General features: G+C 47.3%; 2 protein-coding genes across 4 annotated transcripts in view; one reads left to right on the top strand and one right to left on the bottom strand.

Moving 5' to 3' along the window:
- prkag3b (protein kinase, AMP-activated, gamma 3b non-catalytic subunit) overlaps nt 1–24,341 on the bottom strand; it is a 39,800-nt gene extending 15,459 nt beyond the window's left edge. For 2 of the 3 annotated variants that reach the window (XR_012772568.1, XM_075480307.1), the window contains exons 1-7: nt 17,120–17,542; nt 12,602–12,659; nt 10,425–10,573; nt 10,268–10,349; nt 352–410; nt 204–249; nt 43–97 (exon numbers count right to left, since the gene is read on the bottom strand). Coding sequence is in view for 2 of the 3 variants with exons in the window: in XM_075480307.1 (XP_075336422.1) it covers nt 43–97; nt 204–249; nt 352–410; nt 10,268–10,349; nt 10,425–10,573; nt 12,602–12,659; nt 17,120–17,428 (758 nt within the window). In the remaining variant the exon portion in view is untranslated. Of the gene's footprint in view, nt 1–42; nt 98–203; nt 250–351; nt 411–10,267; nt 10,350–10,424; nt 10,574–12,601; nt 12,660–17,119; nt 17,543–24,268 lie in introns of those variants that run through there. The other variant, XM_075480308.1, reaches the window with a different exon arrangement.
- The window catches only part of LOC142396987 (uncharacterized), a 33,769-nt gene continuing 26,442 nt past the window's right edge, over nt 19,948–27,274 (top strand). Inside the window, exons 1-7 of the mRNA XM_075480309.1 lie at nt 19,948–20,081; nt 23,177–23,318; nt 23,594–23,731; nt 24,289–24,366; nt 24,436–24,506; nt 24,640–24,805; nt 24,873–24,979. Of these exons, the coding sequence (XP_075336424.1) occupies nt 23,178–23,318; nt 23,594–23,731; nt 24,289–24,366; nt 24,436–24,506; nt 24,640–24,805; nt 24,873–24,979 (701 nt within the window). The 5' untranslated portion in view covers nt 19,948–20,081; nt 23,177. The remainder of the gene's footprint in view (nt 20,082–23,176; nt 23,319–23,593; nt 23,732–24,288; nt 24,367–24,435; nt 24,507–24,639; nt 24,806–24,872; nt 24,980–27,274) is intronic.

The raw sequence follows: 27,274 nt of genomic DNA, 5'->3' as shown, positions 1-27,274 counted from the left end.
GAACACTGATCTGAGGTCTTCCAGCTTAAAGTCTGTCCTCACCTGGACTCAGGGGTGATGCTAATGAGTCTGTTGATGGAGTACTGCAGATAGATTTCTGCAGGGGGGGAAACACGAGTTAGAAACACGACATGTAGATGTGAAGGATTCCTTTAAGACACGTTTAAAGAATCAAACACTCGGCACAACTTAATGGATCAGACCTCTCCACGTCTCGATCTTGTGTTCTTCCAGCTCGTAGATCTGAACCTGCAGACAAAAACACACACAGCTCAGCTCTGAGCAGGCAGCCATCCGTCAGGATGCTTCGTCGGATTAGTACCACAGTGCTGCTTCAGCGGCTCGGCTCACCAGAGGAGACTTGTAGTAACGATGGAGAATGTTGATGAAGTCAGTGATGGTCAGCATACCTGCACACACAAATATGAGACCGTAATGTGACATGATGCGTCCGCCTGCCGGTGTGAGTCAGGAGAGCGTTCCCCAGCCGGCTCTGACCGAACGCCTGCAGCTTCAGCTTTTAATTCGTCTTTATTCAGAATGACGACAGAAACAGACCAACAGAGCTCCAACAGAGCTCCAACAGCGCTCCAACGGTGCTCCAACAGAGCTCCAACAGAGCTCCAACAGCGCTCCAACAGAGCTCCAACAGATCTCCAACAGTGCTCCAACAGAGCTCCAACAGAGCTCCAACAGATCTCCAACAGATCTCCAACAGAGCTCCAACAGATCTCCAACAGATCTCCAACAGAGCTCCAACAGATCTCCAACAGAGCTCCAACAGATCTCCAACAGCGCTCCAACAGATCTCCAACAGAGCTCCAACAGATCTCCAACAGTGCTCCAACAGAGCTCCAACAGAGCTCCAACAGATCTCCAACAGATCTCCAACAGAGCTCCAACAGATCTCCAACAGATCTCCAACAGAGCTCCAACAGATCTCCAACAGCGCTCCAACAGAGCTCCAACAGCGCTCCAACAGCGCTCCAACAGATCTCCAACAGAGCTCCAACAGATCTCCAACAGCGCTCCAACAGAGCTCCAACAGATCTCCAACAGAGCTCCAACAGAGCTCCAACAGCGCTCCAACAGCGCTCCAACAGAGCTCCAACAGAGCTCCAACAGAGCTCCGACAGAGCTCCGACAGAGCTCCGACAGCGCTCCGACAGATCTCCGACAGATCTCCAACAGAGCTCTGACAGAGCTCCAACAGAGCTCCAACAGATCTCCAACAGATCTCCAACAGATCTCCAACAGAGCTCCGGACAGAGCTCCGACAGAGCTCCAACAGAGCTCCAACAGATCTCCAACAGATCTCCGACAGATCTCCGACAGAGCTCCAACAGAGCTCCGACAGAGCTCCAACAGAGCTCCGACAGATCTCCGACAGATCTCCGACAGATCTCCGACAGAGCTCCAACCGATCTCCAACAGATCTCCGACAGAGCTCCAACCGATCTCCAACAGATCTCCAACAGATCTCCAACAGCGCTCCAACAGATCTCCAACAGAGCTCCAACAGATCTCCAACAGATCTCCAACAGCGCTCCAACAGAGCTCCAACAGCGCTCCAACAGAGCTCCAACAGATCTCCAACAGAGCTCCAACAGCGCTCCAACAGAGCTCCAACAGATCTCCAACAGATCTCCAACAGATCTCCAACAGCGCTCCAACAGAGCTCCAACAGCGCTCCAACAGAGCTCCAACAGATCTCCAACAGAGCTCCAACAGCGCTCCAACAGATCTCCAACAGAGCTCCAACAGAGCTCCAACAGAGCTCCAACAGAGCTCCAACAGAGCTCCAACAGCGCTCCAACAGAGCTCCAACAGATCTCCAACAGAGCTCCAACAGAGCTCCAACAGAGCTCCAACAGCGCTCCAACAGAGCTCCAACAGATCTCCAACAGAGCTCCAACAGAGCTCCAACAGCGCTCCAACAGAGCTCCAACAGATCTCCAACAGATCTCCAACAGATCTCCAACAGCGCTCCAACAGAGCTCCAACAGATCTCCAACAGATCTCCAACAGATCTCCAACAGCGCTCCAACAGCGCTCCAACAGATCTCCAACAGATCTCCGACAGCGCTCCAACAGCGCTCCAACAGCGCTCCAACAGAGCTCCAACAGCGCTCCAACAGAGCTCCAACAGAGCTCCAACAGCGCTCCAACAGAGCTCCAACAGATCTCCAACAGATCTCCAACAGCGCTCCAACAGATCTCCAACAGATCTCCAACAGAGCTCCAACAGATCTCCAACAGATCTCCAACAGATCTCCAACAGAGCTCCAACAGAGCTCCAACAGATCTCCAACAGATCTCCAACAGAGCTCCAACAGCGCTCCAACAGAGCTCCAACAGATCTCCAACAGCTCTCCAACAGAGCTCCAACAGCGCTCCAACAGAGCTCCAACAGATCTCCAACAGCTCTCCAACAGAGCTCCGACAGCGCTCCAACAGATCTCCAACAGATCTCCAACAGAGCTCCAACAGCGCTCCAACAGAGCTCCAACAGAGCTCCAACAGAGCTCCAACAGCGCTCCAACAGAGCTCCAACAGAGCTCCAACAGAGCTCCAACAGATCTCCAACAGAGCTCCAACAGCGCTCCAACAGAGCTCCAACAGAGCTCCAACAGAGCTCCAACAGATCTCCAACAGCTCTCCAACAGAGCTCCGACAGCGCTCCAACAGCGCTCCAACAGCGCTCCAACAGATCTCCAACAGATCTCCAACAGCGCTCCAACAGAGCTCCAACAGATCTCCAACAGAGCTCCGACAGCGCTCCAACAGATCTCCAACAGCGCTCCAACAGAGATCCAACAGATCTCCAACAGATCTCCAACAGTGCTCCAACAGTGCTCCAACAGAGCTCCAACAGTGCTCCAACAGATCTCCAACAGAGCTCCAACAGAGCTCCAACAGAGCTCCAACAGATCTCCAACAGATCTCCAACAGCGCTCCAACAGATCTCCAACAGATCTCCAACAGAGCTCCGACAGCGCTCCAACAGAGCTCCGACAGCGCTCCAACAGCGCTCCAACAGATCTCCAACAGATCTCCAACAGATCTCCAACAGCGCTCCAACAGAGCTCCAACAGATCTCCAACAGAGCTCCAGCAGATCTCCAACAGAGCCAATGCCTGAGCGACTGCCATTGCTAAAATCCAGAGCCACTGAAGGGTCGAGGCTGTTTCATCCGAAAGAGAACCAAAAATGGACGTAAAGGACATTAGCTTCCTCTTCATATCTCCAGCTGCTGACGGTCAGCTGGGAGGAGCGTTCACAAACACTGACTGCTGATTTTAAGACTCAGACTTCCAGGAACACAAGACAAACAATAATATTCAATTCAATTCAGCTTATTGTCAATTCTTCACATGTACCAGACATACGAAGCAATCGAAATTACGTTTCCCACCATCCCACGGTGAAGACAAAGACATATGCTAAAAAAATTACACATAGCTAAACATTAAATAGTATAATCTAATAAGAATAATAAGATAATAATATAATATAATCTGAGAGAAGAGAAAGGCCTAAGCCCACTTCTTCCTCCCTTTTGTCCTCTGTAAATTCCCTCTTTATCTTAATACGAAGGGAGAGAAAATAGGGCCAAGAGATTGTGAGGTCTGACTTTTTCCTGGAGAACGATTTTGTGATGCAAATGTATTACTCTTTTTTAACGTGTATTGTTTTGAGAAGCAAGATGCTTTATTTTTCAAACCCCAGCCAACTAGCCGGACTACCTTCACCAACACCAAAACTCAGCTGGAACTCTGCTCACAGGACGCAGCAGGGGGTAAGAAGATGTTCATAAATGATGTTGCTGATATGGGATGTCATACAGCTTCATGTCAAAAGAAGCGAACTATCCCTTTAAAGTATTAAGGAGTCTTTGGGCCATCCAAACGGCCCTTAAAGCCACAGCTGAAGGGTTAAATAAACACTAAAGGGACACCTAATCTCTGCAAAACAGAGAAGAAGAGCCAAGGGAGGGAACTGCAACCGGACCAAAGTCTTCTCCCGTTCCCACAAAAGTTCTAAAGCCAGTTAAACTTTAGTTATTTTGCAGTTAACATGCATTTTTAAAGCAGAGCGTTGTAAAGCGTGGTGATGAGGAGCTGAGCCTGCTGTCCTGTTTGTAATCCAACACCGAGTCTCACCGCTGACCTGCTTTCCTCACAAACACACCGAACCAGCCAGGAAACATGACCTCAGAGTGGGGGCCGAGCTCTGCTCGCAGCACCAAAATATCACAAGTTAGATGAATTATTGCTGTTTAAGCTTCTCCTGATCAGCCTGTTTGAGTTGGATAAGTGTTTGGTTCGGATATATGTGACACCTGATTCATGCACCGAGCGCCTCGACCGTGCATCAATCATCCAGCAACGTTACGGCCACCGACACCTGAGGTGAAAAACCTCGATCATTTTGTTACAGCAGCACAGGGCAGAGGCACAGGGTTAAATAAGAAACACTCTGTTGGAAGCTGAATAAAACAGGCAAGCGGAAGGATTCCAGCGACTTTTAAAAGGCCCAAATCATGGGATGTTGCTGTTCTGCGTTAGTCAGGAACCTACTGAAAGTGTTCCAAGGAAAGAAAACCACAATGGAAAAAATGCCCCTCCAAAAATAAGCTAAAAAAAACAACAAATACGAGACGTTTTTGCTTGAAATAAGCAAAAAAATCTGCCAATGGAACTAGTGAAAATCGGCTTGTCCAGATTTCTTGAAATAAAATGTGATATTTAGGACTTTTGAGTTAAAAGTGATCTTGAAATTAGCTTAAAAACCTCTTCAAATAAAAAAAGAAAAAAGCTTGTTTCATATGATATGTGACTCAAAACAATTAGTTTTCAAGACTTTTTCATTTAACAAGATATTCCAGATGTATTGTCTTCAAACAAGTCCCTATATCTGGCTGAAATGGTACTTGTTAGGCAGTTGTGTCTTATATTAAGTGTAATGAGATATTTAGACTAGAAATGAGACAAATATACTTGGTAAGACTGATTTTTTTTCAGTGCAGCGACGGGGTCAGTTTCAGGCTCCCTGAGCGTCTGATCCAGGAGAAGGGCAACTGTAACTGACACTAACTTCCCCGCGGGTTGTTGTGTGTCGGGTAGCCACCGACAGGTGGACACCGAAGCAGCGGATGGATCCATCGACTCAATGGGAAAATCGATTGAAAAGCACTTAACGAGCCCCAAAATGCATTTTGAATATGCCATAAAAGCTGTATTTTAAACCGGACCTTGATAAAAAATGACATGGCTGTCTACAGCAGACCTGTCTTAGGAATTCACTTAACGAACCAAAAATGCCAAAAAATGATTAAAAAAGATACCCTGTTCTGGAGGCCTCATAACTCAGCCATAGGACATCACAGAGACCTCATTCAAAATTTCTTATAAATTTCTTAGAACGAGAGTCTTTGCTCAGGGCTCGATGGTCTTCTGAAGGCATTCTGGGATCACTACCCTCTTTGCCATCCTCCTTGGGTCCACTTTGACTGTCCTTTGGCCTGGGCCTTTCTTCCTTTAATTTACGTTCCCGTTCCAACTCAGAGGAGGCCTTAGAGGAGGCCCTGGGGCGCACCTCTGCGCTGGGAACACTGGTTTCCCTCCTGGATCTGCTGCCCCTACTCAGATAAGCAGAAGATAATGGATGGACCAACCTAATGGAGCCTGAATGAGTCCAATCCATGGAGGCCCCACCCGAAAACTCCCAGGACTCAAAGGTTCTGCTGCAGATGGATGGGTGTCAGACTTTCACAGATCCAGAACATGTTATGGCTGATTGTTGTAGATCTTTCATGTATTCATCACATCCAGTTTATTAGTTGGGACAAAGTGTGTCCACTTAGCAGTAAATGAGGCAGAAAGTATTCACCCCCGCTGATATTCTTCCTGTTCTGTTGCTGTAAAAAAACCTGGAGTTCAAATGTTTTCTGGTCAGGGTTTCATCGTGTGTTCGACATGTCGATCACGTTGAAGATGGAAAATAAAAGAAGAAGAGAGATCAGCATCCATCCTGATCTCTGGTTTTCCCTCATTTATCTACCTGCACCACCCACATCCCCTCAGGATGATACTGCCACCACCATGATTCACTGTAGGGATGGTGTTCTCTAAGCTCTGGTGTCATCTGACCGAGTTCCTTCTTAAAATTGTTGAGGAAATCTTCCGAATGTCTTTCGTTTTAACTTAAAAAGGAAAAAAACTATTCTGTGTCCCGCTGATGGAGTCAGAGCAGTCAGTGTCCCGCTGATGGAGTCAGAGCAGTCAGTGTCCCGCTGATGGATTCAGAGCAGTCAGTGTCCTACTGATGGAGTCAGAGCAGTCAGTGTCCCGCTGATGGAGTCAGAGCAGTCAGTGTCCTGCTGATGGAGTCAGAGCAGTCAGTGTCCCGCTGATGGAGTCAGAGCAGTCAGTGTCCTACTGATGGAGTCAGAGCAGTCAGTGTCCTACTGATGGAGTCAGAGCAGTCAGTGTCCTACTGATGGAGTCAGAGCAGTCAGTGTCCCGCTGATGGAGTCAGAGCAGTCAGTGTCCTACTGATGGAGTCAGAGCAGTCAGTGTCCTACTGATGGAGTCAGAGCAGTCAGTGTCCCGCTGATGGAGTCAGAGCAGTCAGTGTCCTACTGATGGAGTCAGAGCAGTCAGTGTCCTACTGATGGAGTCAGAGCAGTCAGTGTCCCGCTGATGGATTCAGAACAGTCAGTGTCCTACTGATGGAGTCAGAGCAGTCAGTGTCCTCCTGATGGAGTCAGAACAGTCAGTGTCCTACTGATGGAGTCAGAACAGTCAGTGTCCCGCTGATGGATTCAGAACAGTCAGTGTCCTCCTGATGGAGTCAGAACAGTCAGTGTCCTCCTGATGGAGTCAGAGCAGTCAGTGTCCTACTGATGGAGTCAGAGCAGTCAGTGTCCTACTGATGGATTCAGAACAGTCAGTGTCCCGCTGATGGATTCAGAACAGTCAGTGTCCTACTGATGGAGTCAGACCAGTCAGTGTCCTCCTGATGGAGTCAGAGCAGTCAGTGTCCTACTGATGGAGTCAGAGCAGTCAGTGTCCCGCTGATGGAGTCAGAGCAGTCAGTGTCCCGCTGATGGAGTCAGAACAGTCAGTGTCCTACTGATGGAGTCAGAACAGTCAGTGTCCTCCTGATGGAGTCAGAGCAGTCAGTGTCCCGCTGATGGAGTCAGAACAGTCAGTGTCCCGCTGATGGAGTCAGAGCAGTCAGTGTCCCGCTGATGGAGTCAGAACAGTCAGTGTCCTACCGATGGAGTCAGAACAGTCAGTGTCCTGCTGATGGAGTCAGAGCAGTCAGTGTCCCGCTGATGGAGTCAGAGCAGTCAGTGTCCTGCTGATGGAGTCAGAGCAGTCAGTGTCCCGCTGATGGAGTCAGAACAGTCAGTGTCCTACTGATGGAGTCAGAACAGTCAGTGTCCTACCGATGGAGTCAGAGCAGTCAGTGTCCTGCTGATGGAGTCAGAACAGTCAGTGTCCTGATGATGGAGTCAGAGCAGTCAGTGTCCCGCTGATGGAGTCAGAGCAGTCAGTGTCCCGCTGATGGAGTCAGAGCAGTCAGTGTCCTACTGATGGAGTCAGAGCAGTCAGTGTCCTGCTGATGGAGTCAGAACAGTCAGTGTCCCGCTGATGGAGTCAGAGCAGTCAGTGTCCCGCTGATGGAGTCAGAGCAGTCAGTGTCCTACTGATGGAGTCAGAACAGTCAGTGTCCTACTGATGGAGTCAGAACAGTCAGTGTCCTACTGATGGAGTCAGAGCAGTCAGTGTCCTGCTGATGGAGTCAGAGCAGTCAGTGTCCCGCTGATGGAGTCAGACCAGTCAGTGTCCTCCTGATGGAGTCAGAGCAGTCAGTGTCCCGCTGATGGAGTCAGAGCAGTCAGTGTCCTGCTGATGGAGTCAGAGCAGTCAGTGTCCCGCTGATGGAGTCAGAGCAGTCAGTGTCCTGCTGATGGAGTCAGAACAGTCAGTGTCCCGCTGATGGAGTCAGAGCAGTCAGTGTCCCGCTGATGGAGTCAGAACAGTCAGTGTCCTACCGATGGAGTCAGAACAGTCAGTGTCCTGCTGATGGAGTCAGAGCAGTCAGTGTCCTGCTGATGGAGTCAGAACAGTCAGTGTCCTACTGATGGAGTCAGAACAGTCAGTGTCCCGCTGATGGAGTCAGAGCAGTCAGTGTCCTACTGATGGAGTCAGAACAGTCAGTGTCCCGCTGATGGAGTCAGACCAGTCAGTGTCCCGCTGATGGAGTCAGAACAGTCAGTGTTCTGCTGATGGAGTCAGAACAGTCAGTGTCCTACTGATGGAGTCAGAGCAGTCAGTGTCCCGCTGATGGAGTCAGAGCAGTCAGTGTCCCGCTGATGGAGTCAGACCAGTCAGTGTCCCGCTGATGGAGTCAGAACAGTCAGTGTCCTACTGATGGAGTCAGAACAGTCAGTGTCCTACTGATGGAGTCAGAGCAGTCAGTGTCCCGCTGATGGAGTCAGACCAGTCAGTGTCCCGCTGATGGAGTCAGAACAGTCAGTGTCCTACTGATGGAGTCAGAACAGTCAGTGTCCTCCTGATGGAGTCAGAGCAGTCAGTGTCCCGCTGATGGAGTCAGAACAGTCAGTGTCCTCCTGATGGAGTCAGAGCAGTCAGTGTCCCGCTGATGGAGTCAGAACAGTCAGTGTCCTGCTGATGGAGTCAGAACAGTCAGTGTCCCGCTGATGGAGTCAGAACAGTCAGTGTCCTACCGATGGAGTCAGAACAGTCAGTGTCCTGCTGATGGAGTCAGAGCAGTCAGTGTCCCGCTGATGGAGTCAGAGCAGTCAGTGTCCCGCTGATGGAGTCAGAACAGTCAGTGTCCTGATGATGGAGTCAGAGCAGTCAGTGTCCCGCTGATGGAGTCAGAACAGTCAGTGTCCCGCTGATGGAGTCAGAGCAGTCAGTGTCCCGCTGATGGAGTCAGAACAGTCAGTGTCCCGCTGATGGAGTCAGAACAGTCAGTGTCCCGCTGATGGAGTCAGAGCAGTCAGTGTCCCGCTGATGGAGTCAGAACAGTCAGTGTCCTGCTGATGGAGTCAGAGCAGTCAGTGTCCCGCTGATGGAGTCAGAGCAGTCAGTGTCCTGCTGATGGAGTCAGAGCAGTCAGTGTCCCGCTGATGGAGTCAGAACAGTCAGTGTCCCGCTGATGGAGTCAGAGCAGTCAGTGTCCCGCTGATGGAGTCAGAGCAGTCAGTGTCCCGCTGATGGAGTCAGAGCAGTCAGTGTCCTACTGATGGAGTCAGAGCAGTCAGTGTCCCGCTGATGGAGTCAGAGCAGTCAGTGTCCTACTGATGGAGTCAGAGCAGTCAGTGTCCTACTGATGGAGTCAGAGCAGTCAGTGTCCCGCTGATGGAGTCAGAACAGTCAGTGTCCCGCTGATGGAGTCAGAACAGTCAGTGTCCTACTGATGGAGTCAGAACAGTCAGTGTCCCGCTGATGGAGTCAGAGCAGTCAGTGTCCTGATGATGGAGTCAGAACAGTCAGTGTCCTGATGATGGAGTCAGAACAGTCAGTGTCCCGCTGATGGAGTCAGAGCAGTCAGTGTCCTGATGATGGAGTCAGAACAGTCAGTGTCCTACCGATGGAGTCAGAACAGTCAGTGTCCCGCTGATGGAGTCAGAACAGTCAGTGTCCCGCTGATGGAGTCAGAGCAGTCAGTGTCCCGATGATGGAGTCAGAACAGTCAGTGTCCTACCGATGGAGTCAGAACAGTCAGTGTCCTGATGATGGAGTCAGAACAGTCAGTGTCCCGCTGATGGAGTCAGAACAGTCAGTGTCCCGCTGATGGAGTCAGAACAGTCAGTGTCCTGATGATGGAGTCAGAACAGTCAGTGTCCCGCTGATGGAGTCAGAACAGTCAGTGTCCCGCTGATGGAGTCAGAACAGTCAGTGTCCTGATGATGGAGTCAGAGCAGTCAGTGTCCTGATGATGGAGTCAGAGCAGTCAGTGTCCCGCTGATGGAGTCAGAGCAGTCAGTGTCCCGCTGATGGAGTCAGAACAGTCAGTGTCCTCCTGATGGAGTCAGAACAGTCAGTGTCCTACTGATGGAGTCAGAACAGTCAGTGTCCTCCTGATGGAGTCAGAACAGTAACTAACTGGCAGGACCAGATGCTTATTTTCTGCTTTAAATCGGTTCGGGCAGGAAAAACGGGGGGGTGAATACTTTTCATCTTCAGCCGTGCTTTTTAGTTCTTGAAGTTTAAGCTCGTCTCACCTACAAAACACTGCAGCTTGCTGTCCCACAGCGGCGCCGCCCTCACGCCGTTGGCCACCAGAGCGAAGAAGGCCTTCTTCACCTGAGGAAAGAAAAGAAAGTCTGTCATCACGGTCCCGATCTGCAGCTCTGACGCTCACGCTGCGACAGATCTCACCTCCAGAGTCGTGTCAAAGATGACCAGTTTGGAGCTGGTGGGGATGGCGTCGTAGCAGGTGTGACTCTTCATGAAGTTCATGTAGATGAAGGTGTCGGGGTCCACGTCTGCAGGGGGCGCCACGGGGTGCGTTGCATACGTATAGACGCCTACAGATAAAGGGCGTAAAGGAGCATCAGAAATGTTGTCCAGGCGTTTTCAGTCAGGCTGGTTCACAGCTGAAAGCATTCAGTAACCAGAACCAGGTGTGGACAGAATAAACATGCTAATGGATGATCAATCAAATCAAATCAAATCAAATCAAATTTATTTGTACAAAACAGTTCAAAGTGCTTCACATAAAATAAAAGCATTGCAGCAGGGAGTGGAAGAAGCATTAAAAATACATAAAAGAATATAAAGAGAAACAAATATAATAATTTAAATGAATTTAAAAACCAGCAACAGTCCAGATAAGTTAAAAGATATCGTGCAGATTTCATGCATAGACACATGAGAACAGAAATGTCTTTAACCTGGATTTAAAAATGTCTCCATTTGGTGAAAGTTTAATCTCCACTGGCAGTTTGTTCCACTTGTTTGCAGCATAACAGCTAAATGCTGCTTCTCCATGTTTAGTCTGGACTCTGGACTGGATCAGCTGACCTGAGTCCTTGGATCTAAGAGCTCTGCTGGCTTTATATTCTCTGAACACATCACAGATTGTAAACCATCAGCAGGCTTTTAAAATCTATTCTGTGACTGACTGGAAGCCAGAGTAAAGATTTTAAAGCTGCTGTGATGTGTTCAGATCTCTTAGTCCGGGTTAAAACTCCAGCAGCAGCGTTCTGGATGAGCTGCAGATGTTTAATGCTCTTTGTGGGAAGTCCAGTTAAAAGAGCATTACAGTAATCGAGTCTACTGGAGATGAATGCATGGATGAGTTTCTCCTGGTCTTTTTGGGAGAGGAAACCTTTAATCTGTTGATGTTTCTGAGATGGTAAAAAGCTGCCTTGGTGACAGCTTTGATGTGGCTGCTGAAAGTCATATCTGAGTCTATCAACACTCCGAGGTTACCAACTTACCAACTGACTGGTCGCTGACCCTCTTCTCTTTGCTACCAAACAGAATGATCTCAGTTTTGTCTTCATTTAATTGTAGAAAATTCTCTCTCATCCAGGTGTTTACTTCCTCCAGACACTGACACAGTACATCTGCTGGGCTGCAGTCGTCCGGTGACAGAGAAACATGAAGTTGTGTATCGTCTGCATAACTGTGATAATTGATGTTAAAATTCTGCAATATCTGACCCAAAGGGAGCATATACAAGTTAAACAGAAGAGGTCCAAGAATTGACCCCTGGGGGACTCCACAAGTCATGGCCACTCGCTCAGATTCATAGCTGACAATTGTAACAAAATAACTCCGGCCTTCTAAGTAGGACCTGAACCAGTTAAGGACCGCTCCAGAAAGTCCAACCCAGTTTTCCAGCCTGTGCAACAGGATTCTGTGATCTACAGTATCAAACGCAGCGCTGAGGTCCAACAGGACCAGGACTGAAACATTACCAGAATCAGTATTCAACCTGATGTCGTTTAACACTTTGACCAGAGCTGTTTCAGTGCTGTGATGACGTCTGAAGCCTGATTGAAAGTTATCAAGACTTCCACTTTCATTCAGAAAGAAAGTTGAGCTGGTTAAATACAACTTTCTCAATAATCTTAGATATAAAAGAGAGGTTAGAGACAGGTCTGTAGCTGTTCATCATAGAGGCGTCTAGAGTTCTCTTCTTTAGGAGTGGCTTAATGGCAGCTGTCTTTAGTGACTTGGGAAAAATGCCTGATGCCAGTGAGCTGTTAACTATTCGTAGGAGATCACTTTCTACTGAGGTAAAAACAGTTTTTAAAAAGTCGGATGGTATTATGTCCAGAGAACAAGTTGTTGATTTCAGATGCCGAACTTGTTTCCTCTAGGATTTTTAAATCAACAATATTAAATTGCGACATGACGTCAGAGTTATTTCTAGGTTTTAGACATCAATAACAACGCTGTTTGATTGGCTCTGTGTGAACCGGAGTGTAATTGGCCTGTATCGGACTGTAACTTTGAGATTTGTTGTGATTTGTGGCTTTATAAATCAGTTTTTAGCTGAATGAAGGAGCTGTGGTGAACATGGAGGTGACAGCGGGTGTGATTACCTTTGCTCTTCACGGACAGAACGTCCTCCTCCTCATAGTCCAGCTCAAACAGGGGGACCTGAGAGAGGAAGAAGAGAGCTGAGGTGACACAACTTTCACACTTTGATTTGTCTGCTGCTGGCGGAGAGGCCAAGAACCTGCTGGTGGACATCAGCTGCGAGCCGCTGTGGCATTCAGGGCCGACAGCAGGAGGTGTGGACAAAGATATAGTCATTTCAGAGAAGCTCCTGAGCCGAATGAAGAGAAGTTTTACACAAACACAGCTCTGACACGATCAAACTGTTCAGCTCCGTCTGACGGAAACTATCTGACCAGTGGCTGAATGAAACTGACTCAGAAACTTAAAAAACACTCTCTGGATCAAATCAAAATAAATCCGTTGAAGTCATTAACAGGGTTTACACTCAGCGGGGTCACATGGCACTGAAAGGATCGGATTATTGGCTAAATTACAATCAGACTGAGTTATTAAGTTCATGTAGACACCTTAATCTGACTAAGAATTGGATCGAATCGGATTAAGACCCCGAGATAACTGGGTTGACAGTCATTCTAAGGCTACATTTACACTGTCAGTTAAATGTTACCCAATTCCGTTTCCATTTTTTTGCTCTCATGTGACACAGATCGGATATGTTTTTTGACCATGTAAATAGGACAAGAGAACGCATGCATTCGGATATTTTGAGATCGGATAAGGCCTCCTTCATATGTGGAAATTTATCAGATACGAATCGGATATGTGACAATGCGACCGCCGTGTAAACAGGCAGATCGGATATTCTTACACATTGCGTTCCACACGTCAACCTCGGAGGACGGTCAGCTCATCAGCTCGTCTCGCACGACTTGGCAGAAGTTGTTTACAATCTGGCACACTGATGCGTTGCTAATGCCAAACAGGTGAGCTAATGTGCGATAGCCTGCACCTGTTGCGAGCCACCAAAGAGCGACACCGACACGCATTTTCAGTGGAATCGCCCGACGAAATGTGGTGTCTTGGTAGGAGAAGAATGGGGACAAACAAGTATATCAAAAGTTTGTCGGCTCATTCTAAAATTGCTGACCCACTGCTCTTCATCAAAGCCCGCCACAACATTCTCCCACCAGTCCTGGGATCGGTCTCGCACCCAGACACTCCTCTGAACAGCTGAGGAGGCAATCATTACAGCGTGTGCACAGGATGCAATGATGGCCCTTTTCCTCCTTCTCTGCCTTAAAATCCTGCCAATGCTGGGCGAACTTCTCATGTACCGCAACACTAGCATCACACCTATGTCAACGTCGTCCATTTGCCTCAGCCGCAGAGTTTGGTAAACACTTGAGTAGGCATGCACGGATTTAGGCAAAAAATCATATCTGGGCATCAAGACTTGCAGTGTAAGGCTTCATTTACACTGCAAGTCTTGATGCCCAGATCTGATTTTTTGCCTAAATCCGATTTTTTTTTTAACGTGTGGTTACACGTACTTTAATAACGTGACTCATATCTGATTCACGCTATTACACTTGCCTATGACCTGAAACATAGCGCATGCCTAACTAAGTGTTTACCAAACACTTAGAAATGTCTTGAAAGACTGATTTATTACGATAGGTGCCTTTAAATTTGGTTTGTATCTCCTCCTCTCCCCAAAGACCGAGAAGACGGGTCACTTCCTCAACTGTCCACTGCGCCTCGTTGCTTTTGACCTCCTCCGACATGTTCCTTGTATGTTTATGCGTCTCGCATTCACTAGCTTACAACGTGCGACAAAAATCTAAATCGTCGCATATTTAATGACGTGTGGAACGCCTGTTTACACGGCGGTCGCATTGTCACATATCCGATTCGTATCTGATAAATTTCCACATATGAAGGAGGCCTTATCCGATCTCAAAATATCCGAATGCATGCGTCCTTGTCCTATTTACATGGTCAAAAAACATATCAGACCTGTGTCACATGAGAGCAAAAAATCGGAATTGGGTAACATTTAACCGACAGTGTAAATGTAGCCTAAACCTGTTTGTAGAAGCACGTGGTGAATCAGACTTTGCGTTCTGCGCATGCTCCAGATGTTTTCCCGGGGTCGTGACCCGGAAGTCAAAGGAGACGATATTCCTGTTGTTGTCGCCGGCAGAAAGAAACAAACAACGCGATGGAGAATGCTCCGTTGGGCATCGAGTTTGTGCAACAAGCAGCTCATCACAGACCAAATGTAGAGGGACGTAGCTTCATCTGGCTCTGCGTTCTCCATCTTTCTCCAATGCCTGAGTTTGTTGTTGTTGTTGGTGGTGAAGAGGTCAACAGGAAGTGGCTCTATTAGCAACAGCTGGAATGGGTACAGCGCCACCTATCATACCGGGGTATGACACGCTTTGTGCCTCTGATCCCATTCATTCACCGCCATATATCCAAGGAGAATTACCCTCGCTCAGCTCATTCTGATTGTAATTTAGCCAATAATCTGATCCTTTCAGTGCCATGTGACCCACTGAGTGCAGCATCACACCTAACATCTGGATTCTAGAAGAATTAATGTGTGAGATTCCAGCTTTAGGGAATCAGACTGAGAGGTTTTGGATGTGTCACATATATCAGATACATGTGGCTCTTTAAGATTAAACATTAAACTTTAGAAACTGCATCTGCAGAAGAAGAAACTGAACCGTCAGCTGGTGAAAACAAGGGAAACCGGCTCATTAAAGAACAAAACTTCAGCTCTTTTCCTTATGAAAAACAGGGAGGAAAAGACGAGCACTCCGCTGTGATGTGGCTCTGAAACTGCAGATGGAATGAGTGGTATTTAGAGATGATATAGACCTTTATCATCAGAGTGTGGAACTAAAAAGAAAAAGGTAAACATGAAGCTGCAGCGTTGCTCTAAACGCGGCGGCAGCTACGAGGAACCGTGGGAAAGAATCAGCTCCTTTCCTCACGACTAACAGCTTTGATTGTGGCGGCAGAGATTTCCTGAACAAAATATCCGACCATTCGACAAGGCCAACAGATACTGAAGACTTTCCCCAACCACAACACAGAGAGGTCAGAGGTCACTGCAGCATCTATTGTCTGATTTTATCGTCTTTAAGAAGCTTTGGTCACATGATGCACACATCAGAGCTGTGGTCTCACCAACAAATGAGTGTATATCTGAGGAAGTAACAACCAAATATTCAGCCGGTCAGTTATTAAATCTTTACCTAAAACGTGTCTGACAGAAATGATTTGTTTTCCTTCAGAGTGAAACATGGAAACAAATCTTAAGAACTGAATCAGACGGGATCAAATCAAACGTTTGTACTCCACACGTCATCAACTCTTCTTTCAAGTTAAATCGCCACACTGCAGACGTGCACTGCAACACGGTCGTAAAAGTGCGTTTTACAGCAGAAACATCCGTCAGCATCTTCATCAGGATGGTTGAGAGGAGGCAAACATCCCATCATCTGCACAGGTCTGTTTTATGTGGAAGAGCATCAAGTCTTCCTCAAAACAAGTCATAACCACCTGTTAACCACCTGTTAACCACCTGTTAACCACCTGTTTACCACCTGTTAACCACCTGTTTACCACCTGTTAACCACCTGTTTACCACCTGTTAACCACCTGTTAACCATCTGTACCTGTTTACCACCTGTTTACCACCTGTTAACCACCTGTTTACCACCTGTTAACCACCTGTTTACCACCTGTTTACCACCTGTTAACCACCTGTTTACCACCTGTTAACCACCTGTTAACCATCTGTTTACCACCTGTTAACCATCTGTACCTGTTTACCACCTGTTAACCACCTGTTAACCATCTGTACCTGTTTACCACCTGTTTACCACCTGTTAACCACCTGTTTACCACCTGTTTACCACCTGTTAACCACCTGTTAACCACTTGTTTACCACCCTTTCTTCCTCAGAATCTCATAAATCTCATAAATATGAGTCAGAAACAGCGATGGAAACCTGGTTTTAAAGGTTAACTACATGTCTGGAGGCTTTAAATCACTGTGCATTGTCCCATAAATGAGATGCAGCATCATGATATCCGCACCGGCCTCTGGTCAGGACGGGTCTCATGTCGACACAATGAGCCGAAGCGTCGGGACGCCGAGCAGCTGACGCATTAAACCGATTCACTCTCAGTCATGGCTCTGCAACCTCAGAGCAGAGTTAAACCTGATCCACATTTCACACATCAGACCAGAACCGGATCCATTTCCCTGCAAACGCATTCAGAGACCAGTGTTTCACACCGTCTGAAGTTCCCAGGAAGTCGTTTGGTTAGTTTCAACTGTCGAAAAGCCCAGAAACAAAGTCCCACAAGGAAAAAGCATGTGAACTCAGAGCAGCTGAGAACTCCCACGCCGGCCAGTCCTGTCTGCGTGCTGCGCTTCATCAGAAGAAGAAGAAGAAGAAGAATAAGTGGCATTCTGGAGCACCTGAGGGGTTTTTCCTCTGCAGCCTCTCAGTTATGTTCAGACAAACATGCCAGCGTTCACAGAGAGATCCGGCGTGCAGGTTAGCTCAGCGTCTTACCTCTGCAAACGCCTCCATGACTGAGGAAGGGGAGCCAGAGGAGGTTTGAGAGGTCTGAGAGGTCTGAGCGGCGAGGTCCGGGGCATCAAAGATGAGCCCAGCTAGGATCTGCCACCACGTCAGATGAAGAGGCGCTGAAGATGAAGGAGTCTGGACATGGCGAGGAAGGACTGCAGGAGATCTGCGAACCGGTGGCCAGCCTCGGACAGCTGGCTCCGAGAGACGCTGAGGTCTAAATCTGGACTGAGGGGTGAGAGGCCTTTGGCATTTAGAGAGAGAGGAAGAGGGGGAGGGGCTGCCAGGGACCATGTGAGCTCACGCTGAGGCAGATATCCCAAACAGAGCGTCAAAGGGAGCCAAAGGGAACTAATGATGGTGAACACACAGCGGCGCTGCCCCGGGGAGGCCAGCAGGGGGCCAGCAGGGGGCCAGCAGGGGGCCTGCAGGGGGCCTGCAGGGGGCCAGCAGGGGGCCAGCAGGGGGCCAGCAGGAGGCCAGCAGGAGGCCAGCAGGGGGCCAGCAGGGGGCCAGCAGGGGGCCAGCAGGAGGCCAGCAGGGGGCCAGCAGGGGGCAGTGTGGCAAAGGTGAACACAAACAACAAACAAACAAACAAACAAACAACAAACAAACATGGTTCAAACACAGCGGCGCTGCCCCGGGGAGGCCAGCAGGGGGCCAGCAGGGGGCCTGCAGGGGGCCTGCAGGGGGCCAGCAGGGGGCCTGCAGGGGGCCAGCAGGGGGCCAGCAGGGGGCCAGCAGGGGGCCTGCAGGGGGCAGTGTGGCAAAGGTGAGCACAAACAAACAAACAAACAAACAAACAACAAACAAACATGGTTCAAACACAGCGGTGCTGCCCCGTAGAGCTGCAGGAGCCCTGCAGGGGGCAGTGTGGCAAAGGTGAACACAAACAAACAAACAAACAAACAACAAACAAACATGGTTCAAACAGTCTCCAAAAATATGAAACACTTCAGATGTGGGGAAAGCAGCATTTCTATGGTTTAAAGCCCAAATCTGAGGTAAACACGGGAATGTTCATTTTTTTTTGTTTTTACTGCAGCTATTAACTACGGAAGCCCAGAGCGGACGTGATACGTAGAAACTTTTCTTTTTTGATGGAGAAAACGATAACGGCATGATTGGTGTGTGTTAAACCTGATTCCATTCTTCAAATGCTTGTCACACCAGCCGTAGAGGACTCAGAAGTGTAAGTTGTTATGAATAATGCATGTGTGTAATTCTATGAATAATTCTGTAAATAGGTGATGGGTAAACCCTAATGACACCACGTCGCTGGTCTGATTATTTGCTTTGTGCATTTTCACAAGCAGAATTGTTACACAAGCGCTCCACATTCCATGTTTGATTCATAGGCTACTTTATTCAGTTTTCAATGAAAGGGGGGTAAAAATGGGTAAAAACCTTTGTCAGAAATACATATAAACACATATAAACAGGGGCAGACTGGGGAGAAAAAGGGGCCTCGAAAACCATCAGAAAAAAGTTTATAGTACCAAGTCCGCTCTGGGCTTCTGTAATTTCTGGCAAAGGTTTACCCATTTGTCTATGTTTTTACCCCCCTTTCATTGAAAACTGAATAAAGTACCCCATGTTGTTTGTTGTTTTGTTTATTTTGTTAAAGGGTGTCATGCACCAAAAAGGTGCCCAGCCCGCATGGGCTTACAAGACACACCATAAGTAATAAAAAGCAATAGTCAAAAGAACATCTCCATAATTGCTAATCCAACACATACGGTCCTCAGTAGACAACCACCCCACTCAGACATAAAGCGCCCCTGGGCTGTTGGTAAGCTTCCAACACATATTGGGCTAAATAAAACACTTTTTCACTAAACAAATATGTTAGTCTGCGCTCATCGAACATAGAAAACAAATTCCAAGGTCAATTTAAGGAAGAGCTTAAGACCAAATACATGCTAAAAAGGACAGTAAAACACAAAATGCATCTCATTTTCCACCTTTAAGTCACACAGGTGACACTTCCTGTTCTCCTCTGGGATTGCATGGAAACGTCCAGTTTCAACCGCCAGAGGCAACATGCCACAAACAGAGCTCTGCGCTCTGCTGAGGTTCAGGGGCACTTAGTGCTCCTGTTGGTAGACTTTAGACTTTATCAAACAATACATTCTCAGTTTAGGTTTGTGCAGAATTTCTTCTGCCCAATTTTGTTTATAATTTTGAAATAATGTTATCTTAATTTGTTTAACACTACAGGATGATTTATTTCTATATATGGATTGGAGACCTACTCCATGAAATATTCTGGAAAGTTCCTTTGTCCAACGACTATTTTTTGAAAGGTTCCACAAAAAAATTTGTTTGACAAATCTGTTGTCAGACATGTTGATGAGTCTGTTCCACAGTCGCACCATGTCACCATCAATCCGCACTTCGCATGGCTCCCATCCCATATCACCCTATGAGCGTTTGTGAAAATGCACAAAGCAAATCCCGCTGGTGTGACAAGCATTAGAAGAATGGAAGCAGGTTTAACACACACCAATCATACCGTTATCGTTTTCTCCAGATAACGAGTTATTTATCTCGTTATCTCGAGAAAACCATCAGAAAAAAAGTTCATACGTATCACGTTCGCTCTCGGCTTCCGTAGGTTTTGTGAGAAACAACCACATTTTGATTAATTATTTGAGACATTTAATCGTCGTGTTCATGTGTAATGGTTAACTTTAGTTGTTTGTTTTTTTATTTTTTTTTTACCGTTGATCAGAGAAGTGCGTAATGCCACTTCCGGTTTGTAGGCGTCGCTGTGGGGACCGTTAGCGGTTCTTTTTCGATGGTGTCACGTGACAGTCGGTTTCCGGGTGGAAATTGAGGCTCCCGGTTTGAATGTGCTGACACCAGCACCGGATTTTTTCCCCGTTAAACTGTTTAAAGGGCTCACGGTGCCGGTTTGTCGGAGGAGCGCGGGCAGCAGCTGCAGGTACGATCTGTGTTCTCAGTGATTCTGCCGTTAGCATGCTAACCAGCTAACGTTAGCCGCTATCTGGACAATCGCAACCGTTAATCCGGGTTAGAGACCTGTTTTTCAGGCAGTTGGGACAGTTAAATGGGAACGTTGGATCCGGTTCAGCTCAAGTTTTGAACCTGTTCTGGTCACTAAACGATCAATTAAACCAACTGTTGCTTCTGCAGTTAAACAGCCGAATTAAAGCGGATTATTTCCAACACTTATCCCAAACACCTGGACCGGTTAACTGTAACAGTTTCAGATGTTTCCATGGTAACAGCTGCAGAGATTCACTGAAACATGTTCCAACATGAACATAAACCCAGAATCTGAGTCAGAACCAGAGTTAGTTCAGTTCTGAGCAGCTTTAAAGTGAATATCTGCAGATGTTTCCATGGTAACAGCTGCAGAGATTCACTGAAACATGTTCCAACATGAACATAAACCCAGAATCTGAGGCAGAACCAGAGTTAGTTCAGTTCTGAGCAGCTTTAAAGTGAATATCTGCAGATGTTTCCATGGTAACAGCTGCAGAGATTCACTGAAACATGTTCCAACATGAACATAAACCCAGAATCTGAGGCAGAAGCACAGTTAGTTCAGTTCTGAGCAGCTTTAAAGTGAATATCTGCAGATGTTTCCATGGTAACGGCTGCAGAGATTCACTGAAACATGTTCCAACATGAACATAAACCCAGAATCTGAGGCAGAAGCAGAGTTAGTTCAGTTCTGAGCAGCTTTAAAGTGAATATCTGCAGATGTTTCCATGGTAACGGCTGCAGAGATTCACTGAAACATGTTCCAACATGAACATAAATCCAGAATCTGAGGCAGAACCAGAGTTAGTTCAGCTCTGAGCAGCTTTGAAGTGAATATCTGCAGATGTTTCCATGGTAACAGCTGCAGAGATTCACTGAAACATGTTCCAACATGAACATAAACCCAGAATCTGAGGCAGAACCAGAGTTAGTTCAGTTCTGAGCAGCTTTAAAGTGAATATCTGCAGATGTTTCCATGGTAACAGCTGCAGAGATTCACTGAAACATGTTCCAACATGAACATAAACCCAGAATCTGAGGCAGAACCAGAGTTAGTTCAGCTCTGAGCAGCTTTAAAGTGAATATCTGCAGATGTTTCCATGGTAACAGCTGCAGAGATTCACTGAAACATGTTCCAACATGAACATAAACCCAGAATCTGAGGCAGAACCAGAGTTAGTTCAGTTCTGAGCAGCTTTAAGGTGAATATCTGCAGATGTTTCCATGGTAACAGCTGCAGAGATTCACTGAAACATGTTCCAACATGAACATAAACCCAGAATCTGAGGCAGAACCAGAGTTAGTTCAGTTCTGAGCAGCTTTAAAGTGAATATCTGCAGATGTTTCCATGGTAACAGCTGCAGAGATTCACTGAAACATGTTCCAACATGAACATAAACCCAGAATCTGAGGCAGAACCAGAGTTAGTTCAGTTCTGAGCAGCTTTAAGGTGAATATCTGCAGATGTTTCCATGGTAACAGCTGCAGAGATTCACTGAAACATGTTCCAACATGAACATAAACCGAGAATCTGAGGCAGAACCAGAGTTGGTTCAGTTCTGAGCAGCTTTAAAGTGAATATCTGCAGATGTTTCCATGGTAACAGCTGCAGAGATTCACTGAAACATGTTCCAACATGAACATAAACCCAGAATCTGAGGCAGAACCAGAGTTAGTTCAGTTCTGAGCAGCTTTAAAGTGAATATCTGCTCTGAGCTCCTTTCTCCTCCAGCACAGCCTGAACCCTCTCAGACGAGCTTTCTGTCCTTTCCATAAGGAGTCTTCAGGAATAGTTCTCCAGGCTTCTTGAAGGACATCCCAAAGCTCTTCTTTGGATGTGGGCTGCCTTTTGTTGCGTTCTCTGCCAACATGATCCCACACTGCTTCAGTAATGTTGAGCTCCGGGCTCTGGGGAGGATTCATCCCTCCATCAGACCTGCTGCCACTGATTTTCAGCCCACTTCTTGAGTCCTTTGGCCCAGCTCAGCCTTTTCTCCCTGTTTCCCTTCCTTAAGAACGGCTTCCTGACAGCCACCCTTCCATGGAGCCCATTTCTGATGAGGCTTGGGCCAACAGCAGATGGATCAGCTGAAGGTCCAGATGCATCTCTCAGCTCCTGTGTCAGGTCTTTGCTGGATGTTTTCCTCTTTCTTAAGGACATCACTTTCAGATCCTGTTCATCTGCTGGAGATAGTTCTTTAGGCCTGACACTTCTTCTTCTGTCCTCCACTTGTCCAGTTTCCTCAAATGTTTTAAGGACACACTGCACACCATGCTGAGATATGCCAAGTTTTCAGCTAACAGCTCTTTGGGAATCACCTTGTTGCTGCAGAAATCCTGTTTTCTGTCTGTCACACTGTGTTATCTTTGCTGTTTTTTACACATGCAGCTAAAGAAACGGGAACAAATCTTAATTCCAGTCTAAAACCCACAAAGAGCTTCTAGATTATTCATTTCTGGTGGCATAAAACACTTTAATCATTTCATTTATATGAATTGTTCCATAATTAGTCATTAGATTATATCTTATATTCCTTTTTTAAGCTTTAAATTGAATCTTATTTACTTTTTCTTGATGTTGAATAACATATAATTCTTATTATTGTCTGTTTTTTTCCTACTTTCCTACTTTTAGACGTGATAACGTACATTTTTTGGGATTAGGATTTTTTTTAAACTGAATTTCTTATATTAATTTGACTCTTTTGGTAACTGAAAGCAGTTTTAAACGTAAATGTACAAAAAAGTTGAAACTATGAAGCTGTTTTTCACAGATGCAGCTAAAGAAATGGGAACAAATGATGTGTCTCTGTGACAGGCTGCTGGGAACAAAGTGCCTAAAGATCCAATTTAAAATGTGGACACAACACTGGTTCATCCCTTGAGTTAGGAGCCTTTTTCCTGCCTGAATGGTTCAGAATCGGTGAACGTCTGAGATGGACAGATGATGCCTGAACAGCAGGAGCTGTCTGACAGATCAGAAGGAGTCCTTCAGTCGTTTATAAAAACGTCTGTGTGTCTTTCTGCCAGCATGGAGTCTGGGCTGCTGATTGGCTGGCAGCAACAGAAGGCGGAGCTTGAACAGGAGGTGTGTCGTTTGCAGGAGGAACTGGCAGAGAGTCGAGCTGAGAAAGAGGAGCTGAGGTCCAGGAGCAGAGCTCTGAACGACAGGGTGGGGAGGAGGTCATGTGACCATTAGACTCTAAACATTCTCTGTGATGCTTCTATTGTATATTATATTTTTTTCTTATGTATTTTCTTTCTTGTGTATTTGCCTGCCTAGGGACTACGGATGAAAACTAGCTTTGTAGCTATAATCCGGCATATTTACATTTGTTTTTATACTGATGTTCATTAATGTGCATTGTCCCTATTCAAATAAATAAATAATAAATTAAATGAAATTAAATCAGGAGAAGTTAGCCTCACATCTGTCTCTGTCTCCAGCTGTGCCAGACAGTTTCTCCCTCGCTCGGCCTGTCTCTGCGGGAGGAGGAGGAGCAGAGGACATGCAGGAGGAAGCTGAGGGAGGGCAGGGAGCGGGAGGCCCGACAGGCGCTGCTGATCCATCGCCTGCAGAACAAGGTGAGGCCACAGGAGGCGCTGTAACTGTGATCTGTGTAAAGGCCTCAGTATGCTTCTCCGTCAGCTCTCCGTCCTTTCGAAGTTCTCCGTCGGGCTGTCAGATACCCAAGGCAGTTCACCTCCTTGGTGCTTTTGTTTTGAAAACAGGAAGTGAACCTACCCTCGTTGTAGCTAGCTTGAAACTGCCGTTTTGACAGGAAATGACGATCGGCGACGTCACGTTACGTTGCATCTTGGGTAGTTTGAGTATGAGTAGTAACCTCATGATGCATACCCAACATTTAGGAGAATCTAGTATGCATCCGGGAACTTAAAAAAAGTTAAAGTTAGGAGGAGTAGTAGGAGAAGTATGCGGTTTCGAACCCAGCCTCGGTGTTCTGAAGGTGGAGCCGCGTATCGTTGGACTATTTCCTGTTTCTGAGATTTTTGAGAAAGAATTTTCAGAAGAAGACTTGAAAGTGTTTATTTACTTTATTATAATTCTATTTATTGATTATTGCAGAATGATTGTGGTGGTTTTGTCTGCACATTTTTTACCTGAACCTGTTGGTCTGCAGGTGGTCGAGTACAGGGATCGATGTCAGCGTTTGGATCTGCAGCTGCAGGACGAACGCATGAAGCTGCTCAGCACTGAGGTCAGTCATAGCACAGCAGAACCACAGCAGAACCACAGCAGAACCGCTCAGGTGTTATCTGTTTTACAGCAGAGGATCAGAGATGAACACAATGACTCTCTGGAGAGCGCCCTCATCAGGCTGGAGGAGGAACAGCAGAGGTGCAGTCTCTGTAAACAGTTTTAATCTTAACTTTATTTCTAATTTGCGTTGATTTTCTGATGTTGGTGTCGGATATTGTTGAACCTGGCTCTGAATGTGGTGATTTATTTATCAATGATGTTTTATCTCCAGGTCCGTCAGTCTGGCTGACACCAACACTCTCCTCCGGGAGCAGCTCGGCCAATCAGAGCAGGCCAACCGCACCCTGAAGGAAGACCTCCAGAAACTGACGGGTGATTGGACCAGAGCCGTGGAGGAGGCGGAGCACAGAGAGGCTGACTGGCAGAGAGAGAAGGAGGTGTGTATTTGATTCAAAGGTTAGGCGTTCACACCAAGACAACATTAACTAAGACGTGTGTGTTTAGAGTCGGTCGGGTCACGTGGGCCAACACCAGGCTCGGCTGCTGTCGGTTTGGAGATCTGTGGTCACCCTGAGGCAGCACTGTCGCACCGTGAAAACCGCCGCCGACAGGTCAGTCCTCAGTCTGTTGCTCCACAGATCAGGGCACAGGGCGGGAAACCAGTGAGACAAGAGACCCGTTCACACCTGTTCACCCCTGTTCATACCCATTCACACATGTTCGCACCTGTTCACACCCCTTCACACCCGTTCACACACGTTCACAGCCGTTCACACATGTTCACAACCGTTCAAACCCGTTCACACCTGTTCACACCTGTTCACACCCCTTCATACATGTTCACACCCGTTCACACCCGTTCACACCTGTTCACACCCGTTCACACCAGTTCACACCCGTTCACACCTGTTCACACCCGTTCACACCAGTTCACACCCCTTCACACCCGTTCACACACGTTCACACCCGTTCACACATGTTCACAACCGTTCAAACCCGTTCACACATGTTCACACCGTTCACACCTGTTCACACCCGTTCACACATGTTCACACCGTTCACACCTGTTCACACCCGTTCACACCAGTTCACACCCCTTCACACCCGTTCACACACGTTCACACCCGTTCACACATGTTCACAACCGTTCAAACCCGTTCACACATGTTCACACCGTTCACACCCGTTCATACATGTTCACACCCGTTCATACATGTTCACACCCGTTCACACCTGTTCAAACCCGTTCACACCCGTTCACACCCGTTCACACCCGTTCACACTCGTTCACACACGTTCACACACGTTCACACCCGTTCACACATGTTCACAACCGTTCAAACCCGTTCACACATGTTCACACCCGTTCACACCTGTTCACACCCGTTCATACATGTTCACACCCGTTCATACATGTTCACACCCGTTCACACCTGTTCAAACCCGTTCACACCCGTTCACACTCGTTCACACCTGTTCATACCTGTTCACACCCGTTCACACACGTTCATACCCGTTCACACATGTTTACACACGTTCATACCTGTTCACACACTTTCATACCTGTTCACACACGTTCATACCTGTTCACACACGCTCACACTCGTTCATACATGTTCACACCCGTTCATACCCGTTCACACCTGTTCACACCCCTTCACACTCGTTCATACATGTTCACACCCGTTCATACACGTTCACACCCGTTCACACCTGTTCACACCCCTTCACACCCGTTCATACATGTTCACACCCGTTCACACACGTTCATACCTGTTCACACCCGTTCACACCAGTTCACACCCGTTCACACACGTTCATACCCGTTCACACACGTTCATACCCGTTCACACACGTTCATACCCGTTCACACACTTTCATACCTGTTCACACACGTTCATACCTGTTCACACATGTTCACACACGTTCATTCCTGTTCACACACGTTCATACCTGTTCTCACACGTTCACACCCGTTCACACACGTTCATACCTGTTCACACACGTTCATACCTGTTCACACACGTTCACACCTGTTCACACCCGTTCACACACGTTCATACCCGTTTACACACGTTCATACCTGTTCACACCCGTTCACACCCGTTCACACCTGTTCACACCCGTTCATACATGTTCACACTCGTTCACACCCGTTCACACCAGTTCACACCCGTTCACACCCGTTCACACCTGTTCATACATATTCACACCCGTTCATACATGTTCACACCCGTTCATACATGTTCACACCCGTTCATACATGTTCACACCTGTTCATACATGTTCACACCCGTTCACACCCGTTCACATTCTTTCACACCCGTTCATTCCCGTTCACACCTGTTCACACCCGTTCACACCTGTTCACACATGTTCACACACGTTCATACCTGTTCACACACGTTCATACCTGTTCTCACACGTTCACACACGTTCATACCTGTTCACACACGTTCACACCTGTTCACACACGTTCACACCTGTTCACACCCGTTCACACACGTTCATACCCGTTTACACACGTTCATACCTGTTCACACCCGTTCACACCCGTTCACACCTGTTCACACCCGTTCATACATGTTCACACTCGTTCACACCCGTTCACACCAGTTCACACCCGTTCACACCCGTTCACACCTGTTCATACATATTCACACCCGTTCATACATGTTCACACCCGTTCATACATGTTCACACCCGTTCATACATGTTCACACCCGTTCATACATGTTCACACCTGTTCATACATGTTCACACCCGTTCACACCCGTTCACATTCTTTCACACCCGTTCATTCCCGTTCACACCTGTTCACACCCGTTCACACCCGTTCATACATGTTCACACCCGTTCACACCCGTTCACACCCGTTCATACCCGTTCACACCCGTTCATACCCG

Source organism: Odontesthes bonariensis, chromosome 12 (assembly GCF_027942865.1).
Source record: "Odontesthes bonariensis isolate fOdoBon6 chromosome 12, fOdoBon6.hap1, whole genome shotgun sequence".
NCBI classification, from domain to species: domain Eukaryota; kingdom Metazoa; phylum Chordata; class Actinopteri; order Atheriniformes; family Atherinopsidae; genus Odontesthes; species Odontesthes bonariensis.
Note: the sequence above shows the minus strand (reverse complement) of the source record. Positions and strands in the feature narration are given on the sequence as shown.